The 18,191-nt window shown below is 36.1% G+C and overlaps 1 protein-coding gene across 4 annotated transcripts in view; it reads right to left on the bottom strand.

Annotated features, from left to right (window-relative positions):
- LOC150093181 (deoxyribodipyrimidine photo-lyase-like) overlaps window positions 1-18,191 on the bottom strand; it is a 109,199-nt gene that overhangs the window by 41,868 nt on the left and 49,140 nt on the right. For all 4 annotated transcript variants that reach the window (XM_090413681.1, XM_090413684.1, XM_090413683.1 and 1 more), the window contains 2 exons: window positions 10,810-10,962; window positions 2,400-2,598 (listed from right to left, as the gene is read on the bottom strand). In XM_090413681.1, coding sequence (XP_090269807.1) covers window positions 2,400-2,598; window positions 10,810-10,962 — 352 coding nt within the window. The remainder of the gene's footprint in view (window positions 1-2,399; window positions 2,599-10,809; window positions 10,963-18,191) is intronic.

The following is an 18,191-nucleotide window of genomic DNA, read 5'->3' on the forward strand; positions in this document are numbered from 1 at the left end:
ACTAGTCTGACGATGGAATAGTTCAGTGGTAGGGCTGCTACCTTAAGGCTTCTGAACTAGCCTTCTTCTGAATTTAAACCCATAGGAGGAATAGGGTATATTGAAGGAGGAAAGAGTAGATTATAGAAGAATTACAGTAAGGTTTATAGAGAGGGCATAGTTGTAAGGCCAGAAATGAAAGGACCCCATGGCCCTCGAGTACTCTAATAGCATAGGGGTCATAAAATAAGAAGAGTTGGCTAATAAGGCCTTATAGGAAAGATTAAAGTAAGTGGATCTTCCTCAAAGTAGTAGAAGGAGAGGAGATAGATCCAGCTAGGGGGTCCATGGGAGTGCCGCTTCCCTTACAATCAAGATGATTACCCCTTATAGCCCTGTTGGTCATCCTTATTCAGTATATTCGGACCATCCCACCATATACACATGCGCGCACACACACATGGTGGGTTCCCCTATACGCCACCCAGGGGACGCGCTCTCTAGGGGTTACAGGGTCCCCCAAGAGAATATAAATTCATGCAAAGTATAATTTACTTCATGACTAAGTGAAAAAGGAATTACAACTATCTCTCATCTATAGTGTTTTAAGAATATGATGATACACTATTTTCCTGTTTGTATATGAAAACATGACTTCTACCACTGATTTAGCTTTAACTTACAAGACTTCAGTAAAGGTCAAAGCTAATCTGGATAGTGATGACCCTTCTCATAATGCATGGCAATATACATATAAAGAATGTGTGCTATGCATTATGGAATACTTGGGCAATCTGATGTGAAGTTATCTGCTTCCATTTACAATAGCCTATCATGAAGTTGTTACTTCATGTGCTCAAACTTGAGTGAAAGATAAAAACAAGAACATAAATTCTTGTTAAGCACAACTTACTTTATAACCAAGTGAATAAATTTTCTACAATATTTATGGAAAGATGATATTAGTTGATGAAAATGGTATACTGCAGATCATACAGTCGAGATTAAATGAGCAATTCATGATGATATTTCAACCTCGTCAATGTGAGGGCATTCAGAGAGTGAATCAGTGAGAAGGACTAATGGTTAGTGAGTGTGTGTGGGGGGGGAGACAACCGAGGAAACATGGTGTTAATAAGGCAGTAGAACTTCATGATATATATTACTGCATAAATGACATCCTTGACATTTGTTAACAAGCGTACAGAGGAGAAAGTCCCAAAGGATTTTGGAAAGAGGACAAATTTGTTTTGCTTCACAAAGGAAGTGATAAAAACTGAGGCTTCAAATTATATATCAAAAGATTAAGGTGTTGGAAAAGTTAGTGTGGACCAGGAAAAGGTGTACCACATTAGTGTCAAATGCATTTTAATGAAGAGTCACATATGTAAGTGGTATATTTAAATTTTATATGATTAGTTAGAAATTAAATTGGAATGGATGGAAGTTAGCAGATTAGTGTACTGGACAAGATACTGGCTATCTGATAGGTATCAGCAAGTTGTGTAGTAGTCTAGAGCCTCGTTCTTCAACCTGTGGTCCATGGACCAGTGCTGGTTCGCAGAAATTTCCTGGTGGTCCGCCAAAAATTTCTTCGTCTCTCAAAAACAATGCTCCAGACACGTATATCAAATTTTCTAACCTCTAAGCAGCAGCAGATGTCGCACTAGCTAAAAATTGTAATTCCATAACACTGGATTTAATAAATAAAATACTATCTACATTGGTTTATGTTTTTGTCTTAGCCATCAGCCAGTCCGCTAAATATTTCTCCTATTTTCCCTGGTCCGCAGGTGTAAAAAGGTTAAAGAACTCTGGTCTAGAGGAATGTCTGTTTTGGGACCACTGCTGTTTAACCCCCAACTGGCCATAACATCTACTATAGACGTCCAGCTAAATCTGGATACGATTTTGTAACACCTGTTGAATAATATGGATAAGAAGTGCAATTTGGTCTCGCTATTTCATCCACCTCGGCCGGTAGGGAGAAAAAACATGTAAATTAATGATATTCAGAGATGTTTAACTGAGGATAAACAGTTGTCCGCAGATGAGGAGTTAAGGAGAACCATGAGGAGTTGTGACAGATATTGTGGAAGCTATCTTTGGAAGTTGTACAATGAGAAGACATACATAACAGAAATATCAAAGAATGTCAAGCTTTTTTTTTTTTTTTTTTTTTTTTTTTTTTTTTTTTTTTTTTAAGTGCAGTCATTGGAAGATATCTTAAAGTTGGAGATATGATAACCAAAAAAAACTGTGAATATGTATAACGTTCTGCTAGCTGTAAATATAGTACTTACGGTAATACTGTTTGACAGAACTGAAAACTCATATTACATTAAAATAATTTCATAATAAAAGAACAACTTCTTAATAGCTGTATAGATATATATGAAAAAAAAAAAAGAATAATTCACCAAAGTGAATCCAAGGAGACAGATTACTCAAGCCATCTGTTGTTGGATCATTACGAGAATTAGCAAACTGTTTCAATCTCATATTACAGAAATCATACAACATCTTAAGACCAGCAGTTGTTCCTGAAATAGCCCAATCCACCTTACTCACCAACTTGTTTACTTTCAGACTTGATTCAGCAGTTTTCCAATCTACTGCCTAAAAAAACAAAAATTCATGCAGAAAATTGAAAAAAGAATAACGATTTAATACAAAAATGATAACAGCAATAACAAGATTTACTGACATTCTTGAAACAGAAAATAAATCCCCCCAGATGGTCACCTCTTCACATTATAGACGTTTAGTTGTAATCTTTAGCCCTACTCAGAAGCAAAGGGGCAATTCATTGAAAAAGCAATTTGATGGCAATCGATCAAAAAACAATTCACCAATAATTTTCTGATGACTTCCTTTCAAAATTCATTGAAAGAGTAATTTTCTTGTGAAATATTGTTTAAAAGTATTCAGTATCAATACCTAACAAGTACCCAAGATGCAGATAACCTTAGTGGGTGGTCATCAAGACTCATAATAATTATTTTGTTGTATTTTACATTATTCTCTAAGCATACTTGCTATTTCATTGTGTGGATGGTGATTTTTTCTATCAAATTTTTTCACAACAAAAATGGTCAGATCAAAATTAAAACTGATAATTTTTAATAAGGATCTTAACTACAAAATTTCCTTAAATTTCATCCACCCAAAGTGGAATGATTAATATAATTTTGAAACTTCTTTCCCAAAATTTTCTAATAAAAGTGAGCCCGCCTGTAATTAAAACTGAATTGGACAAGCAACTTCAAGTTGCAATATATAATTTTGATACATCATTCATTTGTGGCACTGAATATAGTTGAACTGAGAATTGGAACTGAGAATTCAACAAATTTTTGTAAGGATTTCAAATACCAAATCTGAGTAAAATTCCTACCAAAATAACTGGTAGGAATATAGGTGTCACTTAATAATATTAATAATTACATTATTATTATTTAATTATATCTTTAATTAAAAACTTAAGGATTCCATGATGAAGCATCCTGGCTGATATATTGCTGTCAGTGAACCATCTGGATTGATTATTAATAATGTATTTACCCTAAAAATTGCCAAAATGCTGTCTGATGTGAAGCTGAAAAGATGGCAAGTTTTTCCTATAATCACACCTAATTTCGAGAACATGATGTTTTGGGAACACTTCCAAGGTACATAAAAATAAAATTAAATTAAATTAAAAAAAACATGGTGGGAGGGGGGGGATAGTTTATTTACGAATAAATGATCGTTGTCTCATCTCATCTTTTTTTTTTTTTTTTTACTGATTATACGGTATGACACAAAAAAAAGTACTGAATTGCATCACCCATTAACTTCATAACATATATCATTGTAGTATTTACAATTATTATTAAGAGAAACCTCCAGGGAGTCATGAACTCATTCAGAGAGGCCATACTATTCCCACCAGCTGTCATACCTGTTCTTGAATTCATTCACACTACTTGCACACAACATCCAATTCATTACTTTTTTTTTTTTTTTTTGTACCATACTGTATAACCTATTTGATTTTAAACTCAAGTGAACAAAATGAATCAGCAAACTAAATATAAATCATTGGGCCCCAGAAATCATTCTGCAAAATATCAGGTTATTCTGCCATTACTGAAAAGCAAACAAAAAAGTATTAATCTGCAAATATCCAAATTCATTGATACTTTGATTAATTAAACAATCTCTGTCTCTCATTGTCTCAAAATAAAAAAAAATTATAAAAATAAACCTCTTGAATTAGAATTTTTCATGGATCAAAACACTAGCAGCATTCTGCCTTATTATTATTATTAAGAGACTTCCAGGAAGTCAGGAACTCATTGAGAGAGGCCATACTATTTGCAACAGCAGTCATACTGTTCTTGAATTCATTCACACTACTTGCACACAACATCTGATGGCAATCCATTCCAATCATGCACAACTCCATGAGAGAAAAATCTAGCACTCACTGCCTTCTTGACAGCATTCATTCTCAACATCCAAGGATGTCCTCCTGTCCTTTTCCCATCCTTCATAAAATGAAAAGTTCCATTTCCAGAAATTCTGTATAACCCTTTCAGAAGTTTCCAAGTCTCAATCATATCACCCCTCTTTCTCCTGTTTACAGCCTACAAATTCTCAATCTGTCTTCATAAACATTATTCCAAAATCCTGATATCATTTTTGACACACTCCTTTGCACTCTCTCTCTCTCCCCCACTATATCATAATCACCATGGAAACCAGGAGGCCAGACCTACATGCAATAGTCCAAGTGAGTTCTTATCAAGACCTTATAAAGAGACAAAAGTTAAGGTTGATTTCAACATTGCAATTATTCTCTGAATTTTTATTATCATTATTATTATTACGGGCGACTCCAGGGAGTCCTTAGACTCATCGAGGGAGGCTCTAAACATCATGTCCACACAACTATATGACATTCTCACAGTATCTATCATACCCTGCCTTGAACTCACTCACTGTCATAGCACCCACAACAGACTCTGGCAGCTTATTCCACTCATTTACTACTCTAAAAGTAAAGAACCCAGCTCTAACACCCCTGCTAACCACACTCTTGCCCAGCTTCCATAGGTGTCCCCTAGTTCTTCCACCACCAGTCCTGATCTCAAAAATATCCTCTGAATTTATCCTATAGAAACCCTTCAGCAATTTGAATGTCTCTATCATATCCCCTTTTCCGCCTATCAACTAATTTCTGCAACCCACAAATCTTCAACCTGTTCTCATATGGTTCATTCCACAGACCTGCTATCATCTTAGTCACTCGCCTCTGGATCCTCTCCACCTCCTCCCCATCAAGAAGGAACCTAGATGACCAAATCTGGTCATCTAGGTTCGAGTCTAGTAGTCGAGATGAGGTCTTATCAAGGCTCGGTACAGAGGTACACTAACTTGCTCGTCAAGGTATTTTTCAACAACCAAGTGGGTTGATGAGCTGATTTAGCTACTTTTGCAATGTGCCCCCTAAACTTCATCTCCCTATCCACCAACACTCCCAAGTCCCTGGCCTCGTCAATCTCCTGGAGTACAGTTCCACCAATGTGGTATACTGCTGCTAATCTTTTCATCCCAAAATGCATAACCTTACATTTTGTCACATTAAATTGACATTCATTCTCCTTAGCCCAGAACTCCAATCTATCCTGCAAGATTTTGACATCTTCTGCATTCACTATCGCCCTACCCAACTTGGCATCATCAGCGAATAAATGAACAGTTCCTCTACGATCCTTCCCTATATCGTTAATGAACAGATTAAACAGCAGTAGTCCAACAACAGAACCCTGCGGCACACCACTAGTCACAGGCCATCTTTTGCACTCTACTCCTGAATAAACTACTCTTTGATATCTCTCCATCAAACACCCACCTATCCATCTCACCAGCCATATATCCATTCCCGTATGTTGTAGCTTACGGATTAGAATTCCACATGGTATCCTGTCAAACGCCTTTGCCAGGTCCAGCAGTATCACTGTAAACCCATTACCCTTATCCAGTTCAGCCGTCACCTTGTTATAAAACTTGAGCAAGTTACTGAGGCATGATCTACCCTTCACCTTCACAAAGCTATGCTGTCCCCCGTACAGTATCTCATTTTCATCAATCCATTCCTGTATTTTTCCCTTGACTACTTTCTCCAAGACCTTGACAACGACTCCTGATATGCTGATTGGTCGGTAATTTGCAACCGTAGTCTTGGATCCTCCTTTATGCAGTGAAACTATTTTCCCCTCTTTCCACACCCTCGGGACTAAACCAGACCCGAGACTTAGATTAAACAACATGGTCAAGGGCACTGATAATTCCTTTGCCGCTTCATGCAAGACCCGTGCCGGTATACCATCTAATCCCACAGATGTATTCACATTAAGGTTCTGTAATAGACTATTCACCTCCACTTCATTTATCACAATTCCCGTATAAACTAATGGTTCCTTCATTTTTTCAATGTCACCACCTGGATGATATACTTTTGCAAAGTATATCATTCAAAGTATATCATATCTAAGTGCTCGCTCAGTAACTCCACTATATCGACTGATTCAGTGACCTCCTTACCATCGTCATTCCTTAAAATCATTTTGCCGTGTACAGTTTTTTCTTGCTTGCAGCATATTGAAAGAACTGTTTGGGATTTTCTTTAGCTTGCATAGCTAGTTTCCTTTCATAATCCGCTTTTGCTTTTTTTACGACACTCGTTACCCTTCTGGCCTGCACTTTATACAATTCATGTGCCTGCAGGTCATCCCTTTCTTTAAATTCCCTCCACAGTTGTTTCTTTTTTTGCAGCTAAAGCTTAATGGTGTTATTCATCCATTTAACCCCTACTTGTTTTACTATTCGGACCCTAGGTATACAATCAGCCATAACCTCCTGTAAATGCTCCTTGACCACTTCCCATGCTCTATCGACATCCAGCCCTTTCAGTTGTACATGCCATGGCACTGATCCAAGCAATCTCCTAAGCTTGTCATACTTGCCAGCATGGTAATTCCACATATACCCTGTCTTAACTGAAAATTCCACACCTTTAGCCACCTCCCAGGTCAAGACCTTATGATCACTCTCACCAATAGGCGGCAACATGGTCATATTGTCATTACAGTCCAATTCTGAGATGCTATTACCAGGTCAAGCACTCTCACACCCCCTAGTATTTTCAATTACATGCTGTCTCAGATAGTTATCCTTTAATAATTGAATAAAATCAATTTCCTTCCTCACATGTGTCCTCTCCTCCTTCCAATCAATGTTACCATAGTTGAAATCCCCCATAATAACAATTACCCTCCTTCCACTCATTTCATCAATTTGTTTATGCATACTATCTCCACCATCTATTCCATCACCTGGTCTGTAGCAGCACCCAACTGCATATTTTATTCTGCCAGTCTCAATCTCACACCAAATAGCCTCAAATGAGCTCTTTTCACTATCCTGTGATACAACTTCAATTCTCCTTGGCTGCAGTTCATCAGCTATCATCAATAACACCCCTCCCCCCATTTTATTTTCTCTGTCCCTCCTAAACACACTATAACCTACACATTCTATCCCACTAACTATATCATCTTCCGTCAGCCATGTTTCACTAATGCCAATAACCTGCGGGCAGGAAGAGCCAATCAAGGCCAAAAATTCTTCCTTCTTGTTCCTAATGCTCCTGGCATTAGCAACCATGAAGTGCAGTGATCCATTTGTCCCACCCCTATCTTGATGTGTTATTCTAAATATCCCATTCCCATTTTTTGTCCATAGTACTGGCTCGGGTACATTATATACATTCTTACATTCAACTGTCTCACTGATGTCCGCATATCCCCCCCCCCCCCCCAGTAGTTCTAGTTTCTCTGGTTCTGCATATCTATTTTCACTTCATTCAGCCACATTTTTTCCAGTGTCATCACACCAAATCCATTCAAATGTAGGCCATCCGTCTTGTATAAATCCTTTCGCCCATCAAACTCATTCCACACCACACCATCTGCATAACCTGCGCATAATGTCGTTTGCGATTATGGCCCTCCTTCTAAAGTCATACCGCGGCAACAGACTCACCATTCTAACTCCGTAACTCTTTTCTTTCGCTACCTTTAACAATACTTTCAAGTTCTCTCTCATAAAAAATTTATCTCCTTTCAATTCATTTGTACCCGCCACAACTATCAATTCTTTTGCCCTCTGTTTTTGCGCTCTAATACTCTCACTTACATCCTTAAATTTCGCACCTGGTAAGTACGATTGAGTTAAACTCTCATCTATCACTCCTCTTAATAACGAGTCACCATACAACACTCTTCCCTTCATTTCAGAAACTCTCCCACTCTTACGTTTATTTTTCCTTTCAAACACTTGTTTATTTACGTTAGCCGAATCACTTTGGAAAGAGTTTTGCAGGTGCTCTAATTGCCGCTGCGCATTTTGTATCACTGCACACAACCTAGCGATCTCACTTCCTAAAAATAATTCCTCATTTTTTTTATCATTTAAACCATTTTCTCTCTCTCTGTATAGTTGCTTTCACTCTTTCTTTGATCACCGCTCTCATTGCCATCTTGTACATCGCAATTCTCTATCAAGCCACTATTTTCACTCACATTCTGGCTTTCTTCAAACATAACTGTCTCACAACCTGACACATACTTCAACTCCTCACTTTGCTTATACTTTCTGCACATTCTCCCACCACTATCACTTTCAATCCAAACTCCAGCCTCATTCAGGAATGCATACATCCCACACACATCACATTGGACAAACTCTCTCACATTACAGTTTTTGAACAATGGCACAATATTCAAATCTATGAAACGTATCGTTAAATACTAAATTAAATAACGGAATTCACACCAATTCACACAGACACAACAAGCTACCAAAATTAGACAATATTATGTTATGATTTAAACCTATATTCTAATTTTCACTCAAAATTATACTTAACTTTTGGAAGCTCTCTGAAAACACCTCCGCCCATGTAGCTCTATAGCGGGGTATGAGTTGTGTTTACAATTTTTTCTATATGATCTCTTAAACTTCAACTTCCTGTCTACTAAAATTCAAAGATCCCTAGCCTGATCAGTTCCTTCTAGCATAATCCCAGCAATATAATATGACACTGGATATCTAATCACATCAAAGTGCATGACCTTACATTTATTAACATTTATTAACTGACATCCATTTTCACATGCCCACAATTTCAGCCCATTCAAATTATTCTGCAGGTACTGCATATCAGCACTCCTGATTGCCCTACCTATCTTTGCATCATCAGCAAATAGCTGTATGTCAAATCTTTCTCAATGTCATTAATGTACAGATTAAAGACTGTTCCTACAGGCACACCACTGGTTACATTGAATCTCGCAGATTCACCATCTCTATATATGACTTTTTGATCAGTCAACCATCCGGTTATCCATGCCAAGAGTTTATAATCCAATCCCATATTCTCCAATTTATGGAACAATCTTCCATGCTGTATTCTGTCAAGATCTGATCTGATCTGATTTTCCCTTTCAGTTATTTCCGACCGTAGGTGACTTTGTAGGCATTTTGTTAAGGCTGTCTGTCAAAAGCCTTAGCAAAATTCCAAAGGATCATAACGTTGCCCCTGTCTAATTCAGTGGTAACATTATTATCGAATGTGAGCAAGTTTCTAAAACACGACCTCTCTTTGTCTGTTGGTTAGAGCTTGCATTCTGAATGCAAGCTCTAACCAACTTTTCCAAAATCTTCACCACCACTTCTGAGATACTGACTGGTTGATAGTTGGATACATCAGTCTTTGCACTATCCCTGTACAATGGGACCATACATTCTTTCACTACGTGGAATTGTCCCTGTTCTGAGACTCAAATTATGTAGTCTGGTGAAAGAAATAACCAGAATAACACTCTTTTAGCATCAGCGTTGATACCCCATCAGTTCCTATTGCAGAATTCTTGGTTAGTTTGTGCAACAGCTTTAGTACTTCCTTCACGTACATGAGTTTTCTCTTACAGTGAAGAGGTAGTAGTGAGTTTAATGTTGCATATACCAGGTTGACAGCTTTTAGCAAAATGGCTACTCATTAGTTATACAATTATTTCTGCATCAGTCACCTGTATACTTTCTGTATTCATAGAGTTATTCTTTCAAATTCATTCTTTCTTTTACTTGCAGCATAATAATAGAAGTCTTTTGGGTTGTCTTTAACTTGCAGAGCCAATTTCTTTTCATACTCAGACTTAGCTTTCTGTATAACACTTGTGACTCTTCTGGTGTGCTGCTCATAATTATTATAACTGACATCATTTTTATGCACATGGTATTCCTTCCACATCATCTTTTTCTTACGAAGCCCTTGTTTAATTAGATTACACATCCTTGTTTAATTAGATTGAGGCAATCTTGTTTTTAAGAACAAAACTGCTATACATAATTTAAAATTTGAAAATTCATTTTTAAGGGAATTAATGTTCATGTTTTTTATATGGCAAATATAAGTCAATGTTTTTTTTTCTATAATGCAATAAGTTGGTTTCAATTCATGATTCATTCATTTTTGTTTCATTTGTTCATTAAACTAAAGGCCAAACTAACTATGTATTTCTAGCCTATAATGTTAACATCATTCCAATGCAGTGTTTCGTTTGTCAGTTGGGTATGACCAATGCTTATATCAATAGCTCAAAATTAAATTAGGATTTTGATAAATTAAAGGAGACGGAGCCAAGATGGAGTCACAAAATTTTCTTCTGGCTCCAATGCTCTGATTACCACTGCATTAAATAAAAGAAAAATCCAAAATACCTTGTGCTTTGCAGAAGCAGGATGATAAGCAACAGCTGGAAATTCAGTTAAATAATCAGGAAGTTTTTCATGTATCTTTTTCCTAATTGTTCGAGCAGCATATTCTTGCTTTCCTGATGTAACCCAGCAGGGAACAACATTATGGGCATCTACCTATTAAAAAAAAAAAAACCAAGAAAGTATTATAAACAGTTTTGGTAAAAATAATAAATTAATTAATTCAATTATTTATTCTAATTATTAAATTAGAACAACTGGGGATGGATATGACACTGGTTAAGTGGATAAGTACTGGAGAAGTTGGTGAAGAGCAAAATACAAGAATGGATAGATGAAAATGGGATACTGTATGGGTTGGGGAGCAGCATGGTTTTGTGAAGGGTAGGTCATACCTAAGTAACTTGTTCACACTTTATAATACAGTGACAGCTGAGTTGCATAAAGAAAATAGGTTTATAGTGACACTGCTGGATTTTGCAAAGGCCTTTGACAGGATACCATATGGGATGTGTATAGGGTTAGTGAAATGGATAGGAGGGTGGTAGATGAAGAGATATCAGAGAGTAGTTTATTCAGGTGTAGAGGCCAAAAGAAGGCCTGAGACTAGTGGCAAAGGAAAAAAGTTAATGGGTGTCAAGTTTAATGTCGAGAAATGTAAAGTTATGCATTTTGGGATAAATAGATTACAAGCCATATATCACATTGATGGCAATGTACTCCAGGAAAGAGATGAAGCTAGAGATTTAGGGGTGGTGGTAGACAGAGAGTTAAAGTTTAGAGGACATACTGCTAAGGTTGCCCATAAGATCACTGGGCTAGCGAAGAACACATTAACAAGTAGAGATAAGGAAGTTGTAATTCCTCTTTATAAAGCCTTGATATGCCCACATCTGGACCACTGTGCTCAAGTCTGGTCCCTGGGTTTCTTGGGGATGAGGAAGCAGTGGAGAAGATTCAGAGGCGAGTGACCAAGATGGTAAGTGGCCTGTGGAATGTTCCCTATGAGGACAGATTGAGAGTATGTGAATTGCAGAAGTTGGTTGATAGAGGGGACATGATAGAAACATTTAAGTTGCTTAAAGGGTTTTATTGGATAGATGCAGGGGAAATGTTTCAGCACTTAGCTATAGGAGCCAGAACAGGAGGTCATCCCAGGAAGTTGAATAAAGGTGTAGGTGTGAGGACTAGATTTTCTGCTTGGAGAGTTGTGAATGAGTGGAATGTGTTTCCAGTCAGTTGTGAGTGCTTTGTCTGTTACTGAGTTCAAGAAGAGGTATGATAGATTGTGTGGATAGACTGAGTCTCCTGCAATGAGTCTTTGGACTCCATGGAGGTGCTCATACAACAACAACAATAATTAGGACTTAAGGAATATTTAACTGCAGAAGATACAAGGCACGCACGCACACACACACTATATACGAGAAGTATCTGGAAAGTTCTGATAAACTCCTGGAACAAAAAGATATTAAAGCAACTGATATAACCACAAGAAAGAACATATCTTAAAATCCTATAATCCCATCAAATTGTAGTCATTTCTTCTGTTTCTTTTAGGATATATAAGAATACATAAAATTAATTAATTTTTGTTCTAGTTGTTATCCAATCCAAAATTTAGGATGCATCCCAAATTTATGAGACAATTTTTAGAAAAAAAAAATTATTATATAAAAATATTCACAAACCTTAAATTTCATTTATTATTACCATAACTTGTACCAGCAGCATTCAGTTTGTCTTCCCTCGTCTCGGCACTATCACCGGTCTCATTACTGTCACTTTTTGCATTATTGTCTGAACTATTGTTATCCCTCTCTCTTCAAAAATGAAGTCATCTTCAATATCATCCATTGTTTACTTATGCCGCATTTTTTAAAGACTTAATAATTGTGTCATCTGTTCAAAACCACATACGCTTGCCCATTAACTACTATTGACGGCAGTAAAGTTTTTGCATGTAAATTGGTAAATCGAGATTCCTACATATACAGTGAGACATATGTTTGGTTTGCATTGAAAACGTGGGAACACAAGACTTACCTGGTATCACCTACCTTCGGACCATAAGATGCACCCCAATTCTAAGTTGATTTCTCTGCATAAAAAGGTGCGTCTTATGATCCGAAAAATAGAGTATATAATTGAGGGGTTTTTTATAAATGAAGGCAAAATTACATAGCATTATATCAGAAGTCAGCTAACAAACTTAAAGTTCATTCATTTGAGGATCATATGTATTCTTCTCAAACCCATCTGTCCCTAAGTAAAGTCCCCTGATTAAGAATCATGATGAATTAATGCAGCCGGCATGTCACTCCGTGTTGCTTCCTTTAAGGGCAAGTATACTAATGTATATACCAATTGAGCACATATATATATGTATACATATATTTTAATGTGAATTTCATTCAAAACAGGTTACAGACCTATTGTACATTTGCACTGTAGATGAGCTAAGGGTTATAAAATATGAGAGCCCTACTCCAGAGACTAAACATTAAACTTTTCTCAAACCATCTTAGTGCGAGACCTACCTGCTCCAATAAGCAACATGATGGTCTTACAATAGGAAATGGAATTCATTTACAACCTAAAGACATACATAAACACCTATATTTGTAGTAGGATTTGAACCCGTGACCTACTTGGAGAATATAAGCAATATTGTTCAGCCAATTATGTTGATAATTGGAAATATACAGAACTGATAAATTTCAACAGAGGAGCTATATGTTTCCAATTTCTAACTTCTCTAGCACTCTTACAAACATGTTCACTGGTTTAAAGTATCAACTACATATTTTTTGGCATAAGTTGAACTGAAATGCAGAACACCTGAAAACAGTGGCAAGCATCTCACCACTTATATATTATTTATCTGTCTTAGTCAAAAATAAACAAAATGATTCTATTAAACAGAGATATACCATCTACCAATAACTGTCCGGACACTCATGTTATTCAAAGTTATGGAACATTCCAAGTTTGTTAAAATTGGTGTACAGATAGTAGGAAGCAGTATTTCATCGTAGTTGAATACAGGTGGTATGGCAACACAACGTGAACTCAGTGACTTCAAGAGAGAGAGAGAGAGGTGTCATCATGGGCTGTCACATTGATGGCATGTCCATACATGCTAGTGCTGCTTAACTGGAGCATCCAAAATCAATGGTTGGTGATATGATCAACAAATAAAGATGTTTTGGCATCACTAATGCAGAAAACACCCAGGGTGGCTGGCGAAAATGACTGACAGTGACTGACAGGTGACAAGAAAAATCCGGCTACAATCAGCACACACTATCTGTGATAACTTCCAGAAAACCAGTATCATCATAGTGAGCACTATTATTGTATTCAGTTGGTTTGGAGTGGGACCACTGGTCGTTGTTCATCGTGCTATGAAGACAGCTCAGTTCCTTGATATTCTAGATAATCAGGTATTGCCTACACCGTGAAGTTTTTATGGAACAGACCTGTGTTACTATCAAGACGCCAATGCCCATGTCATAAAAGGATAGCACTACATGAAAAATTTACAACATTATTAACTTTCTATCTACAATTTTCCTCCAAATCAGTCTGTTACCTGTCACGACTCCAACATTATTAGATCTTACATTTCTATCTTCTCATTGATGCCATCTGTCATGCTCCTAATCTTTCTCAGGAGTCTCATATCTACAGTCTCTAGTCGTTGGTCAAGTGTTTTACTTCTGACCCAGCTCTCAGATGCATAAGTTAAAATGGGTTTGAACACTGTCTTGTATACAGCTAATTTAATGTTCCGACAAATTTCTCTCTTATTCCATATAAATTTATTCAACTGACTTCCTACCATCTTTGTTGATTCTGTTGTCTATTTCCATATTTAATTTACCATGTTCACTAAAAATCGTGTTTAAGTAGCTGAAATGTTTTACTTGTTCCATAGGTTCTCCATTGATGATGCAGTTGATATTTTCAATGCTTCTGCCTATTTTCATTGTGTTTGTCTTGTTATTGCTGACCTTCATATCATATCTATTACAACAGTTATTCACTGTTATGCAGATGATGCTATACTTCTAAATAAATCCGCTAGAGGTCTGCAAGATTCCCTGACCTCTAGCGGATTTATTTAGAAGTATAGCATCATCTGCATAAAGCAAAGAGCTGAGATTAACATCTTCAATTTTGATATCAGGTTAAATACCGCTCTCCTTCATAATGTGATCCATATAGATGATGAATAACAAAGGGGATAATGTACATCCTTGTCTGATACCAGATTAAAACATTAAGCCATCTTCTTCTACTTCCTTCAATTCTAGCTGCTGACTTACAACTCAAATAAAGACTAAGTATTGCTTGATTTAATGCCCCATTGACACCATATAACTGTAGCGTATCGAATAGCTTCTCTCTTGGAACCTTGTCATATGCCTTTTCCAGATCGACAAAACTTAAATACAGATCTTTGTTATATTCCCATGGTTTCTCGACTATTTGTCGCAAAGTGAAGATCTGATCCTGACAGCCTCTATTTTGCCTGAATCCAGCTTGTTCTTCACCAAGCTTTTCTTCCACAATTCTTCTCAATCGTTTCTCAAGTATACTTGCATAGATCTTGCCAGGAACACTCAGTAGGGAAATACCTCTGTAATTCTCACATTCAGTTTTATTTCCCTTTTTATATATGGGTACTATAAGAGCTCTACTCCAATCACCTGAAATCTGTCCCTTTGGCCAGGCCATCTGAAGTATGCACTGAAGCCACTGTAAGTCTTTTATACCTCCATACTTGAGCATTTCTGATCGAATATCATCTACTCCTGCTGCTGCCTTTCCACATTTCAGGCCATTGATGGCTGCTTTTTCTATTTCAAATATGGATATGTATTCCTGACTGCATCCCTGTTGAGTGTTTTTTAACCACTGAGCTATCACTGCTTGTTTCATTTAGCAATTTTTCGAAGTAATTACTCCATACTTCAAGGATGTCTTTTTCTCCTATTTTCATGTCACCTTTATCATCTCTAATTTCTTTTACAGCACTCTTTCCTCTATTTCTGAGCTTCTTTAACAATCACCAGAATATCTTGCCACCTTCTTGATATTTATTTTCTATGCTCTTATATTAATTTGTATTAATATATTATGTTCTTATGTTAATATGGTCTTATATTAATTTGTAAAACTAGTAAACATGACTTTTGTTTAGCTAGTTTTACACTGTGTTTAGCTTTCTTACATTTGTCTCTGTATTCTCTAAGAGCACAAGCTAACTTATTTGTCAGGAACTTTTGATATGCTTTCTTCTTTTCCTTCACTGTCTCTTTAACTTCCTGTGTCCCCCAAGGATTTTTCAATCCTTGCAGACAACCTCACCACATGTCTATTTGGTATTACATAAAACTTCAGGAAAATCTGTCTTCAATACTGACATTTACCTCTATATAAAAGTAGTCTTCTTGTGTGGATACTTGACACAACAACTTTCATTTACTTACACTTGGTTCAAAAGAAGATTATAATTTCTTTTCTATTATAATTTACTTTGTAACTAAACAAAAAAACTTTTTACAACTATCTCTAATACAAACTTTAATAATGTGGATAAACCATTTTGTTACTTCTACACCTACAAATCAAAAAAATTAGAATAATTAAAGAAAACGTGTTGAATGATTTGCAATTCTAATTTATTGCATAGAGAATAATTATTGCCAAATATCATATAAAAATGTAATATAAATTATAAGAAAACTGTTATTTGAAAACATTCACAAAATTAGAATAATTTTTAACATATAACATGGTTCAAAATATTAGAATAATGCAAAAATAAATGTACAGAAATTATAGTCAAAAGTAAACAACATGATAATTAGAACTTTGTTGCATCTCTGTTAATTTTTATGACAGTTTGTGGATGGTTGGGCATATTATTTACAAGTGATTTATGGTCTTTTTTTTTTTTTTTAAATCAAAACAAGCCCATTATGGTCTGCAGACTAGAAACAAGTTAATTTTTGTTTGTTGGGGCAACTTCTTGAAGATATTTCTTCATAATTCCCCACAAATTCTCAATGGGGTTTAAATCTGGTGAGTTTGCTGGCAAAGGCATTAACATTGATTTGCCTTTCTTTGAGCTATCTAGTAATGATCTTGGTGTGACAAAAAACTGAATCTCGCTGAAAAAGGAAATCACCATCACATAAATCTTTCGATGGCAGTAACATAAAGTGCTCAAGAATTTCTTGGTACACTTTGGAATTGACTCTTTCATACACAATATACAGCCTACCTGGACCCTCTGTGGTCATACAAGCCCATACCATGACAGCGGTTGCAAATTTCAATGAACATTTCATGTATTCTTAATCAAATGCTTCTTGCTTAAGACACCAAACACATTTCTTGATGACCATGGGACAAACAAAACATATTTTCATCACTAAAAAGGACCTTTTATTAGTTCTCTTGACCCCACAAGTCTTTGCTTACACCATCGCACTCTAGCTGCCTTTTGCTTGGATAAGCGGCCTTGCCTTAGATACACACGATTTAAAAACCAATTTGTGAAGTCATCTGAATATCGTAGATTTAGACACGTTCATAGTTAGTTCTTTCCATCTCCGGCGAAAATATTTTACACTTCAGAAGTAGTTTTTCTTCATGACATTCTAAAATCTCCTGTCATCTCTTGATGTAGTTATTATCTTTTGACCACTATTGCAGCGATTATTTTGCACTTCAGAAGTGGATTTCCTTCATGATATTTTTCAATCTCCTCTCATCTCTTGATGTAGTTATTACCTTTAGACTGCTAATGCAGAAATTATTTTGAAAACTCCGATTATTAGAATACTGCCTCAATACTCTATTCATGCTTGCTTGAGAACATTTCAGTTCCTTAGCTATAACTGTCGAGTTTGGTCATCTCTCTTTAACGAGACCATACGAAACTCCTTAGCTTCTGATATGTCACTCGTTTGACCCATGTTTAGCAAATGATTAACTGAAATCCACTCACAAATAATTCTCCAAACATAAGTCAGTCCTGCAGTTACTGAAATGCTCTCCTCAAACTCAATGAGAAAAATTTGGAATATTTTAATATTTTGAATCAGGTTAAAAATTATTCTAATTTTGTGAATGTTTTCAAATAACAGTTTTCTTATAATTTATATTACATTTTTATGTGTTTACATGGTTATATAATCTACAAAGTAAATAGATTTAGATGATGCTAATTCAAGTTAATAATTATTTTCTATGCAATAAATTACCATTGCAACTCATTTTGACAAGCGACATACAGCTATTTGCCGATGATGAAAAGATAGGCAAGGTCATCAGAAATGCTGCTGATATGCAGTACTTGCAGAATGATT

Source organism: Typopeltis vanoorti, chromosome 24 (assembly GCF_054136105.1).
Source record: "Typopeltis vanoorti isolate ZY-2024b chromosome 24, IOZ_Tvanoo_1.0, whole genome shotgun sequence".
NCBI lineage: Eukaryota > Metazoa > Arthropoda > Arachnida > Uropygi > Thelyphonidae > Typopeltis > Typopeltis vanoorti.